This window comes from Convolutriloba macropyga, chromosome 7, assembly GCF_964194025.1.
Source record: "Convolutriloba macropyga chromosome 7, txConMacr16.3, whole genome shotgun sequence".
NCBI classification, from domain to species: domain Eukaryota; kingdom Metazoa; phylum Xenacoelomorpha; order Acoela; family Convolutidae; genus Convolutriloba; species Convolutriloba macropyga.
Genome location: NC_134474.1, coordinates 59,690,625 through 59,702,439, shown reverse-complemented (window position 1 = coordinate 59,702,439; position 11,815 = coordinate 59,690,625). Strand labels below are relative to the sequence as shown.

The 11,815-nt window shown below is 34.6% G+C and overlaps 2 protein-coding genes across 2 annotated transcripts in view; both read left to right on the top strand.

Annotated features, from left to right (window-relative positions):
• The window catches only part of LOC142342414 (uncharacterized), a 150,524-nt gene extending 148,321 nt beyond the window's left edge, over positions 1–2,203 (top strand). The window contains exon 3 of the mRNA XM_075393736.1: positions 2,166–2,203. Within this exon, the coding sequence (XP_075249851.1) occupies positions 2,166–2,188 (23 nt within the window). The 3' untranslated portion in view covers positions 2,189–2,203. The remainder of the gene's footprint in view (positions 1–2,165) is intronic.
• A 152-nt stretch (positions 2,204–2,355) lies between these two features.
• Positions 2,356–10,842, top strand: LOC142342413 (uncharacterized). The gene is made up of 3 exons (XM_075393734.1): positions 2,356–2,598; positions 7,164–7,395; positions 10,378–10,842. The coding sequence occupies exons 1-3, from the start codon at positions 2,429–2,431 to the stop codon at positions 10,432–10,434; spliced, it is 459 nt and encodes a 152-aa protein (XP_075249849.1). The 5' UTR covers positions 2,356–2,428; the 3' UTR covers positions 10,435–10,842.
• The last annotated feature ends 973 nt before the right edge of the window (positions 10,843–11,815 follow it).

Sequence of the window (11,815 nt, the reverse complement as noted above, 5' to 3'; positions counted from 1 at the left end):
CTTCTACTGTGGCATGTTAATGTTGTCGCATTGTTCATTCTGCAAATTTGGTAACTATTGTTGTAAACTGAATAGAACAGCTTTGATGCAATGTTGAAATAGAATGAGAGGAAAAAAATAGCGTCGCAACATTTGTCACCGAATCTGAAAGAACAATTGATGCGCCATTTAATTTTCTGCTGATTGCAGAAAATTAACCTGGTTGGCATCAAAGTTTAATTTACACAGCTTCCATTTCACAGATATGAGAACATAGCATTGTAACCTAGCTCATCACAAGGTTGAAGCAGGTTTAAAGCCGCAAAATTCCGTAAACAAGTACTTTTGCATGAAAAATGGAAGATTACGAAAGATGAAGAGCAGCGACTGTCCTTTCGAAAAAGTGCAGCGTGCTATATGGTCTTGTGAAAACTCAAAGCTATGAAATGTTATGACCGACGGGAACAAGATCAGAAGTTCAGAGTTTGGTAGGAAGTTAAGGATGTGACCCCGAGTTTCCCAGATGTTACAAAGTGGTGTTGAATAAAAAAATGTTAAAAAGTTTAATTAAAATGATGAGAGATCAATTTAAATTAAGGTCTACTTAGAATTGTTGTGACATTTAATAGTCAGGCTGCAATCGATGGTTTTTCTCTGTATTTGCCATCACTACCTTTATCAGAGCACAACGGTTATCTTTTCAGAAACTTGCAAGAGTCCAGCAGGATGTCCATCTTTACTAAAAAAAAGTTTTTTTTAGGAAAAATGCAAAAAGAGACCAGTTATGAAGAGTTGTTTACAATCAAGCAACTTACTAGTAATGTTGATCTCAACCAACATAATTTATTCTATCAAATAGTTATTGGATTATACATTGTATGTTTGCTAAGTCTCACTAGTACTTCAAATGATTGAATGAAAGTGGTTCTCATTAACGCAAATCTTAGTCCTATGAAATGTTTTCCAAATTTACTAGCAGAAGTTTTTCTAATTCCTCAATTTTTTGTTTCAATTTTACTACCTGACATAAATAAGAGACTAGTCCAATGAAGATGAAATCAAACCACTGCTGTTCAACGTGAACCCCTCTCTTTTCTGAAAATTTTCTCCACTTGTTTCAGAATTTCTTGTCCCAATGACGATAATACCTCAACTATTATAACCTATACTAATCAGAGTAAGTGAATAAGAATGTTAAAGGTAGTTTACTGGAGTTGCTTTACCCCATTCTGCTATACAAATGCAAGCAAAAAAATGGCATAAAAAGAACTTTTAAAACGTATATGACGTTTAATATTATAAACACCCTAGTTATGAGCGGATTCAAATCTTGCAAGAATCTTGAAAGACCATTCAAAATTTGCAAGATACATGCAAGAATCTTGCAAGATCTTAATCCAGTCTAAAAAGTAAATCAGGGTGGTAATGTTTTAGAAAACAGCTTTGAAGCAAATTATTGTTTATTATTTAAGTTACAAAACTGAAATCCATGGAAAAATTTTCGTCAGGATTCAAAATTCTGCAAGAAGATTGCAAGAATCTTCCACGTTTTTAAATTCTGGTGGTTTTCTTTTGAGTGCTTTGCAGACTAAAACTAACTGAAAAAAGATTCTAGTTGACTTTTTCCCTAAATAAAATTAAAATAAATTTAAAAAGTTTGCAAGTTTGTTACAAGCGAATTGAAAAGCTTGCAAGAATCTGGAAAATAAATCGAAAAACTTGCAAGAAGATGGAAGTATGCATATTCTTGCAAGATCTTGCAAGAAAAGTGCAAGGTTCCTGCAATTTTTTCCGATTCATCGATCACTAGGGGGTAAGAAAAGTATATAGGATATAGAATTTTAAGTTGCTTCAAGATCTTACGAATGGTTATTATCTATTCAAGATCTTGTAAGATGACTGTTATCTAGCAGAGTTGTTGCGAGAACCGTGCAAGATAATTATCTATCGCAAGATCTTTCTTGTTTTTAGCAAGATCTTCAAGACCTTGCAAGAGTGTTAGAAGGTAACCGGCGTTAGACTAGGATAGCTGGAAAATATTCTCTAATTCTTTAACACATACTTTCTCAACCTATGTTTTTTCAACGTATACGTATATTCCAACTATCCCGCAAGACCTCTAATTTCATTTTGACATCTTTTTATTGATGAACTTGACTCTTTAATTTCTTTAATTTTTTTTTCAGCTGAGTCTGTAAGTACAATTTGAATAATTCATTACAATAAATGGGTAACTTTAGCGTTCAATATCATCAAAACCATCAAAAAATATTCTCATATTTTTTGTATTTTAAGTAATATTCGGAAACGCTAATATTTTTTCGTCATATAATCGACCCTCTATCATAAATCACAATGGGCCTCTTTGCTTAGAATTATATCGATAAAATATTCTGGAATGTTCTAGAACCGATGGTACCAGCCATTCTGCGGTTGTTTTGACAACTTGATGATCTGCCTGGCCACTTTCTGCTGTCAGGAATGTGTGTTCTTCTGCATTGCATACTACGGAAAACTTCTCAAGTACTTCGTATATTCCTACATCTGTCTAGGAGTGGCAACCGTCTTGTATTTCATTGCTGAAATGGTAGCAATATCTACTGCCACGACATCAGAACAGTATGTAAAAACTTTTTTTAGCTCGCAGCATAGATAAATAACTATATTCAAAGAGAACTTGCAGCAACTTTATGGAATCGTGTTACATTATAATGTTTCTTGTAACAAAATTAATGATTTTGTGAGACACTCTTGTAGACCCGGGTTGGGTGTCCACCAATACACACTAATGGCTCATTATTATCCGAATACAAGGCATAATTACAGTGTTTCTACTAGCTAGTGTTTTACAAAAATTTCAAAAATTAGGCAAATTGAAACAAAAGTTTGAATGACCATAACCTGTCAAGCTTCTCAAAATTCCATAACCTATCATGGTTCTCTTTTTCTCGCTACACGACAATGCATATAACAAAACCTGCTTTCTGATTGTATAAAAAGACCAACAATTTATTAGGTAACGTGATATTCAATCAGTAAAGCGGAAAAACTGGCGGGAGTTGACCTTTGGAGGGTCAAAGGTTTTTTTCTTACCTTTTTATCCGAGGAAGAGGAAAACAGCCTAATTTTTCAGAATGTTGTACTTGAGCAAAATGAATACCCAACAAAAACGAACGTCTGATGCACATCCTGTTTTGCATGTTGTAAGTTTGAAGTTGAATTAAAGAAAACACGGCGATCGAACACTCGAACCGGGAAAACAGTGACTCCATTAGGTTATTGTTCCCTGGTGTCGATTTTTAAGGTACGCAGCCGAAACAATTAATTCATAGTATACTTGATTTGAACACTTTTTTGCAATTAGTTCTATGAACTTTGTCTCGTTTTGATTTGTTCAGTATTTTAAAAAAGGCTAACAATTTTAGACCTCGAAGCCCTGTAGGGGACATCTTGCTCATTGCTCGATTGTTAACTTTCCCTCAAGCATATGTCTTATCAATGTATCTGGCTAGTATGAGCTACAGGATCATTTTACTACACTTTTGAGCCCGTATGCTTTCAAAAAAATTCTTCTCACAAAAGTCAAGCGCAATTAAAATTTGTAGGCGAGCTTCTCCGTGTAAATATTTTTTAAATTATAAAGAATAAAATAATGATATACATTTTTCCAGCTAAATAATTGCGTTCTCTCACGTTCTGTTTCTACTATTTGGTGTTATTAAATTTTTATGCATTTTACTGTCAGAATGTTGCATTTTTTAAAAAATCTGAAACATGTAAATTAAACTAACCACTTGGTTAATGTTACATGTTAGAAATTTATTAATCAAACATTATTATTTTCTAATTCATAAAATCTAAGGTTTGGTTTTCTTATAATGGTTTTAAAAAAATACGTTTGAATCTTGCAACCCTTCTGTCTATTGGAACTCTTTCGTGTCGTTTAAGCATTTCAGCTGTAACTTTTTGTTTAAATTTGGTCTTCGACGTTTCTTTTCTAATTGTAATTGGAAGTGTGTTCCATTTTCGAATAAAGTTACGAACAATTGAACCATTACTCCATTTTGACTTACATTTTTGTTCTATGAAAAGGTTATGGATTCGTTTGTTTGCAAAAGTTGGCACGTTTTCTGAAAATCTGAAACGTTTATTAGAGCGATTTCTTGTTTGTTGGAGAATATTAAAAAATCTATTTAATAACACCCGTGTTATTTGGAGCTCTGTTGGAAGAATTTTAGTCTCCAGAAGTAGATCTCTGACACTATAGTATTTGGTTTTCATAAAGCAAACTTTTATGCCCCAATTTATCTGTTTGTTAATTCTATCATTAGAGAAAGACGGTAATCTTTGAAAAAAATTGTACTAAAATCTATATGAGACAAAACTAGTGATTTAAAAAGATTTAGCCTTGATTTTAGTGGTACCTGATAACGAGCCAAATATAATGATCTGATTGCTGAAGTCATTTTACTGATAGCCTTATTTAGTTGATTTTGGTATGTCAGTTCCCAATCAATTATTACACCTGAATATTTACCTTTTTCAGATGCTTCCAATCGGTGTCTTTTGAAATCAGCAGTTTCAATGATGGGAAATTTTTAATTCCTGAACACCATTAACTCGTTTTTGCCTCATTCAAGGTTAACCTGTTTTGTTTCATATATTGATCTGTCTTGTTTAATGTATTTTCAGCTATTAGCTGCAAATTTGCTTCATTCTTTACATGACATAGAATTGCTGTATCATCGGCAAACTGTAATAAATCAAAATTCGTTGATACTGCTCAATTGAAGTTGTTGACAAAAAGTAAAAAAATTTAAAGGCCCTAAGACAGTTCCCTGAGGAACACCGTGAATTATGACAACCCAATCTGATTTTGCTATCCCATTTTTTTACACTCTGTTTTTTATCACAAAGGAAGGAGTTTAATAAGATTCTTTCCAATTCCTTACGTTTTTATTTTGTTTATAAAAACGTCTATAGATATTGAGTTGAGAGCCTTTGCTAAGTCTATAAAAAGTGTGACAACAATTTCATTTTCGTCAACGCATTGGTTTATTTTTTCAGTTAATGAAATGATAGTATCGAAACAGGACTTTTGCTTTTGAAATCCGGATTGATTCTTGCTAATCCGACCATTAAGAAATAGGTGGTGAGTTAGTTGTTCAAGTAGTAATCGCTCAAAATCTTTTGCTAGAGTTGGTGTGACTGATGTGGGTCAAGTTTTCTGGTTCTAGTCGGTCTTTTTTCTTATAAACAGGTGTAACATGGGCTGCTTTCAAAATATTAGGAGACGTGTTTTGTTTATACATTAATTGACGACAAATTGTAAATGAGTTCCAATCGACAGTTTACTATCTGTTAGCGCCCATGTTGGTATAAAGCCGGGTCCGGGCGATTTATGCTTAGGTAGATTGATATCTACCAGGTTTGAATTGATATCAATTTTGTCACAGGTTGAATTGATATCGAATTTTTGGGGAACCTATAATCTTTGGCTGGGTCATCAGACCTAACTTTGAGTTATGGAGGTAGTTTAGTTAACATTCACAATCATTTTGAATCATTTATATTTCAATTGGAGCTTTATTTGGACATGCGCGTACCCAAAACTCTTGTTAGAATAACATATACCACAATGAACTGTCAAATAAAAAGATTTAATGATGTCAAAGTTGGGAGTCGCACAAAATGGATCAAATGACTAAAAATTGCTGCTTGTACTCTGCCTATCAACTTTGCAATCTAATAATAATGTTTTTCACTGAAAATATTAAATAACTGGGCGATCATATTAATGCCTTCAGATTTCAAAGGCCTATCTTGTTGCGAAATATATGATTCATATTTTTCTGACTGGAGTGATTGATTGATGTGATTCTTACAGGAAATGTAATGCTACAAGATGTTATCAGCTTTTATACTCTCCAATTTTCCGATTTAGACGCACGTTTCGAGTACAAAAATATTTTGAATGAACAATTACGCAGCTTGCTTAACTGAAACCCGTTGAAAACTTTCGCTGGAAAATTTTGAATACACATTTAAATCTTAAAAACTTATTTGTTCCGGCGACACAATCTGTTATTTGCTGATAGCGAAATTAGGTACCAAATATCAGGCAAAATATCAGGCTGTTATTTGCTGATAGCGAAATTAGGTACCAAATATCAGGCAAAAAAACATTGCCAAGTCATCTGGGTATAAAGCTATGTCAGAACACCTACTGAATTCAATTTGTGGGTTGCTTGCAAAAAATTTTCTTCAAGATCAGGTCTTCTCATAATACAGATAATATTAATTATGCAGCAATAGTAGATTTTGAGCAATGTAGTAGTTTTACACTAATCGTAAATAGGATAGCGTGTTCAACCTCACGCCTGATCAGTTTTTTAAATTTTTTGCTATGTCGTATTACTCTATGTTTTTTCAATCAAAGCAGTTAGGCATGGGAATCCGAATCAAAAATGAATTCTACAAGAGTATTATAATCAACCAAGTTTTGACTTTAGCATGAAGTTAGCAACCAAAGTCTAATTATATATCAATTTTGGTGATCAATTGATCGGTATTAGTCTATGTTGATACTTAAATACAAAGCTGATCAACAAGGAGGTGGAGCGTGCGACGCTGTCGGGATCGTAACAATGTTCAGTGATCCGAGCAGTAGGTAGTTTTCTAAACAGCCCAAACCAAGTCACCGGTCTTAGCCGGCCGGCATCTGCCACAAAAGTCGGTTCGGTAGTGGGGCGAAGTGTCCGATCCAAATTGAAGATACGCTTTGTAATGGCGAGAAGATGATCTAAGAGTGGGGATAATAACGCGGAAATGAAATATGATCTGGGGTATTAGGTTGAACTTCTAAATTTCCCTCCTTTACCCCCTCTCACTCTCACATTGTTTATTGTTTTCTCCCCATTACCCCCCGTCTTACAAAAATTCAACCCATTACCCCCACTCATATTCACCCCAAAATCACCTTGGTTTAAAATCTTCCGTCATTTCCACCCTATTACCCCTGTGAAATATTGTGTAGATTTGTGAGGCAAATTTTCTAAAATGTCCTCATTTTACCCCCGTTTAACCATTTTTTTTAAAGGATTGAAAGCCGGAATAGCACGAAAGTAACTGGGATTCTGTGGGAAGTTAGAGAAACTTGTAATATATAGGTTGTGTTAATTTAGGTACAATGGGTTCGATTACTACTATGATGTCCGTGATTACCCACCACGAGTTCACTTCTTCTTAATGATCTGTGGCCTGATAATAGCAGGTGCTGGAGTTGCACGCATAATTCTGTTCGCAATTATGCGTCTGAGATTGAGAGAGAAGTACAACATCAGAGGAGCATTTTGTGACGACTGTTTGTACACCTGGCTTTGTACTCCATGTGCCACTTGTCAAATGATGGCCGAGGTTAGAAAAACCTACAATGTTTTCCTACCTCCCAGTGGCAGTATGTAGGCATTAACCCGGGTGGGGCGTTCAAAAAAAGACCTATGATTATAGGCCATCCAAAACGACACCCCCGGCGGGGGGTGGGGGGGGGGGTGGGGGTGGCGATGGTCTGTGCTTTTTTCTCCATTTTTCAAAATCTTTCAACTTCTTTAGTTTGAAAATATTTTGTCACCAGAACACATGATAAAAATTCCTGTAATCGGGGAGAATTATTCAGCAGGAAATTTATCGATCGGTAGCCGAATGGAAAGAGAACTCGAAACTGGTGTTTTTTTTCATACGCAACTCAAATTCTTAATTTAGTATTTCATTGTTAGGCGCATTACTTAATGTTTGTCAGGTTGTTCAATTGAGGTTTATATCGGATAAAAAGCAGCTATTCAAACAGAAATATTTAGTTACCATTGTTACAGGATGGAAAAACAGTTCTTAATAACAAAAATTAGTTATCAGCCAATTAAGTTGAAATTAGGAACTTTGATCCCAAAGACTAAAATTAAGATTTAAAATTTCCAAATTCAATTATTATTATTAAAGAAAGTCAGAAAACAGCGATCACCAATTGGCGACAATTTGTTGGTCACACGTTGGACTTTAATGGCGCAAAACTGTCTCTTATTAAGCTCATATGAAAATATTGATCATATATCAACTAATTTTGGATTTTGTTTTCTTTTTTAAACAAAATTAGATTAAACCTTGGAAATATTTTTATCACATTATGACTGGAACATGTAGGAAACAGTTGCAAAACGTATCTGACAAAATGCACGGCCAAATTTAAGAATACGGACTAATTGATTACTAAATGATCGGAGTCGCCGATTTTCATTTATTTTTCCTCGGGAATGATAACATTTTCCTATTGACTTTTAAAGTTGAACCTTGTAACTTTTTCTCGCCTCTGAATTGCGTCTGTTTTTCAGCTGCTATTTACTTTTTTTCCACCGCTTGTGTTCATCAATTACAAAAATTTCGGAGAACAAGGCTACAATTTCCCGAAAAAAAACCACAAATGTTTTCCGTTTGTTCAATTTTTTAATAAGAAACGCGTAAATTAGATTAATGAGAAGTGACTTTCACACGCATCTATACCACGTAAATTTGTCTTTAGTTAACAAATGAAATGGCCTTAAAAATATTTCAAGCGGGGCTCGACAGGATGGTTACTTTGCAAACAATCTCAGCTTGTATGATATTGAAAGTTAATTTTAAGATTCTGCTAGAAACTTTTGTAAGACGCTGCGTCCTCTTAAAACATTCGTTCATAATCTTCACGGATTGAGGTTTTTGGGTAAATTTTTATAGGAAATGCGGTGAATGCGGTGAATTTTTGTAAGAAATGCGGTGATTGCGGAGACAATAAATATTTCATCGCATTTCACCGCATTTCTTACCAAAATTCACCGCAATATTCACCGCATTTCTTACAAAAATTCCCCTCATTTGCTTTTCAGCGTTTACTCAATCTGATTCATATTCACAAGGAAAATCATGTTTCAAAGTGAGAGTTGGCGCAGTGGAATAATTAGTTGAAGTCATAGCCCGGACTTGAGTCGCAGAGCTTTTCAGCGCTGAACCAGCATGTTTCAAGAGTAAAAACTTAATTCAGTTCTGAACTATTTTATCTGCAGTGTATTTTAAGTTCCTTTATGTGCAGTATTTCGTAATTATGATTAAATTGAGGTCACAGAGTTCGCCCAGGCTAAACTTATCCTGTATAGTCTGAAGATTACTCATACCCCAAAATTAAGTCTGAGCAGAGTAACGTCATACTTTTGGAGCTTTTAACTAGTAATTATTATAGTAGTACACACACTTTATATTTAAGCTGGTTTGTAGGCAATTACCATAAAGCCCATTTAGCTTAGTGGTTACGGCTTGCTACCAAATTAAATGTTACAAGTACCCACGCGGAAGTTCGAATTGCATATAAAGCAAACCTTGTTGGCAGGAATTAGGTTGAACATATTATTTTTCATGAAGTGAGTCTTACTCAAAAATCAGACTAGCCAGTGCAAATAGTGAAATGAACAGAGTACTGGCCATCCTAAAAAACAGATTGTCTTTAGACTGATTCAGCGCTGATTCACTCTGCCACCAACCTCCGGGAGATGAGGTCTGAAGTTCGAACCCGGGTAGGGCAGATTCTTTTTTGTATGGATACTGAGAACGCGGTGAAAATAAATAATTCACCACGATCCACCGCATTCAGCGCAAAATGATGTAAGAAATACGCGGTGACAATTATTTTCTTTCACCGCATTTCACCGCATTTCTTACGAAATTTCACCGCCAAACCTCAACCTGGGTTCTTAGAATAGTTCAAAATCGGTGACCATTTCGACTTGTCCTGGGATTAGACTGAGCAAAAGTTACAAAAATTAGAGATTGAACTACTAATGTTCACTATTTTGCTATTTAGCCTGGCTTGTGTCAGATCTTGGTAAGAAAATTTAAGTTTACTCCAATTTAAGCCATAAATTTCACAAAACGTACCTTAATTAATGAAAAATGGCCTTTAAAGTGTGGGACGTAGCGAAAACCGAATTTTTGTACGAATTGGTATACCCCATTAATTAAAAGATTACTGTAAATAATATAATACTATGATAAAGCATTGGTAATATACTTTACAAATTCTATTCAAACTCTGATTTGAAATCATCACTTTTATATCAGTTCTCTTTCCTCTGTCGTTATCTGAATTTTTGTATGATGCTCATGGACGTTTGACTACTGTGATGCATGTATAAAGGAGTTGACTTGCCGACCCCGAGTGGATTGACCGACTACCCTTCTAAGGGGAGGGGGGTTTCCTTTTGCTTGGCGTTTTTCACTGGAAAAATTTGACTCGAAAGGGCACAAAATAGCGAAATATGAATTAAAATCTACTGGCAGGCGTGCTCGTAGTTAGTGTTAATTCGATGATATTTTCAGGTGGATCATCAGTTTGAGCTGAAAGGCGAGCGGACAATCTTCAGCAGAGGGGTGTAGAAGACACCTGAGAATGGCTAAACAAACATCTTTCAACAATGATAAAACATAACAGAGAAAGAACTGTTCCTGCGTAGCAAATCAAGCCTAGGTATAGAGCTCAACTCATGGAAAGACTCTAAAAACACTCTAATTGGGGATGGGGCCATTTTTGACTAAAACTAAACCGTCGAGATTTCTAGTGAAATTCGAGGGAGAGTCTTTTCATCACAAGAGGCTTTGCAAATGTTGAGGTGCTTGAGCTATTAATCAGTAGTTGTTTAATCATTGCTTGGACTATTTGGGCAACTGTTTATTTTTATAATTAAAGTAGTTTTCTGCTTCATAAATTTCACAAATGAACGTTTTCTGACACAAGTAGTTGAAAATCCTGAACTTAAAACTTCCGAATCGGGTATTCAAAAATCATTTTGTTTTTTCAGCACCACTCAGGTCTTTTACTGCTTGCTATCTCAAAAAGTCTTGCAAGAATGAGTCTTGCAATCGCCTTGTGAGATTGCGCACTATCTTTCAAGATCTTGCAAGATCCCAGGTTGCCCACCTTAGACGAAACTTTGAAAACTTACTAAGACTTATACTCTGCCATAGAAAACTTACAAAACTTTGTACGGCACCGTATAAGGCCGTAATAATTTTTCTCCGGCACCGTAGTCAATTGATGTAATTACAATTTGTAAATTCGAAATTCTTAAAATCGACTTTAAATCTATCGCTTATCTCATACAATTCACTTTTTCATCATTTTTTGGCACTGGGTATAATTTTTTGAATCTATGAAAAATTACAAAACTTAGTACGGTGCCGTATAAGGCCGTATCAAGTTTTGTAATTACATGAGAAACGATTTTTTGATAATCTGAGCATTCCTTTCTGAAAAAGTATTTTCTACACCTAAGCAGTTACTGTATTAAAAACTATCAGGAAAAATACAAGAAAAATTAAATTCATGCTTTTGTCTTTTAATCCTTGACAAGAAAAATTAAAAAAAAATATTGCAACCGGAGACAAAACTAGTTTTTGGTTTTCTGAGCATGCTTTTTGAAAACTGATTTCTCTACACCTAATCAGCTACCCTTTTAGGAATGATCATAATTATTTACTGGAAAAATGTATAAGAGATAAATTGTTGAGAGATAAACAAAAAAATGAGCTAAGTAAAAAGAATAAATTCTGTAAATACCAAAAAAAAGTTGTTAGGAAAAATATGAAACGCAGGAGCAGCTGAACTGTTTAATAAAAAAGCCGAATGATAGGAATTAATCAAGAGCCTGAATCAGACGAAAATTGTAATGTTGTACAAAAAGTGGAGTTTCGACTCTCAGTGTGAAAAGCGCTAAACTTTCAAAGCTAATTAATCACTCGATCAAATAATTAAGAACGA

Bases quoted from the DNA above. Each gene is read 5' to 3' on its own strand.
- LOC142342413 (XM_075393734.1), top strand. From the start codon at position 2,429: ATGATCTGCCTGGCCACTTTCTGCTGTCAGGAATGTGTGTTCTTCTGC. The intron at 2,599-7,163 runs GTATGTAAAAAC...GTGTTAATTTAG, and splicing joins ACTGCCACGACATCAGAACA to GTACAATGGGTTCGATTACT. The intron at 7,396-10,377 runs GTTAGAAAAACC...TGATATTTTCAG, and splicing joins CTTGTCAAATGATGGCCGAG to GTGGATCATCAGTTTGAGCT.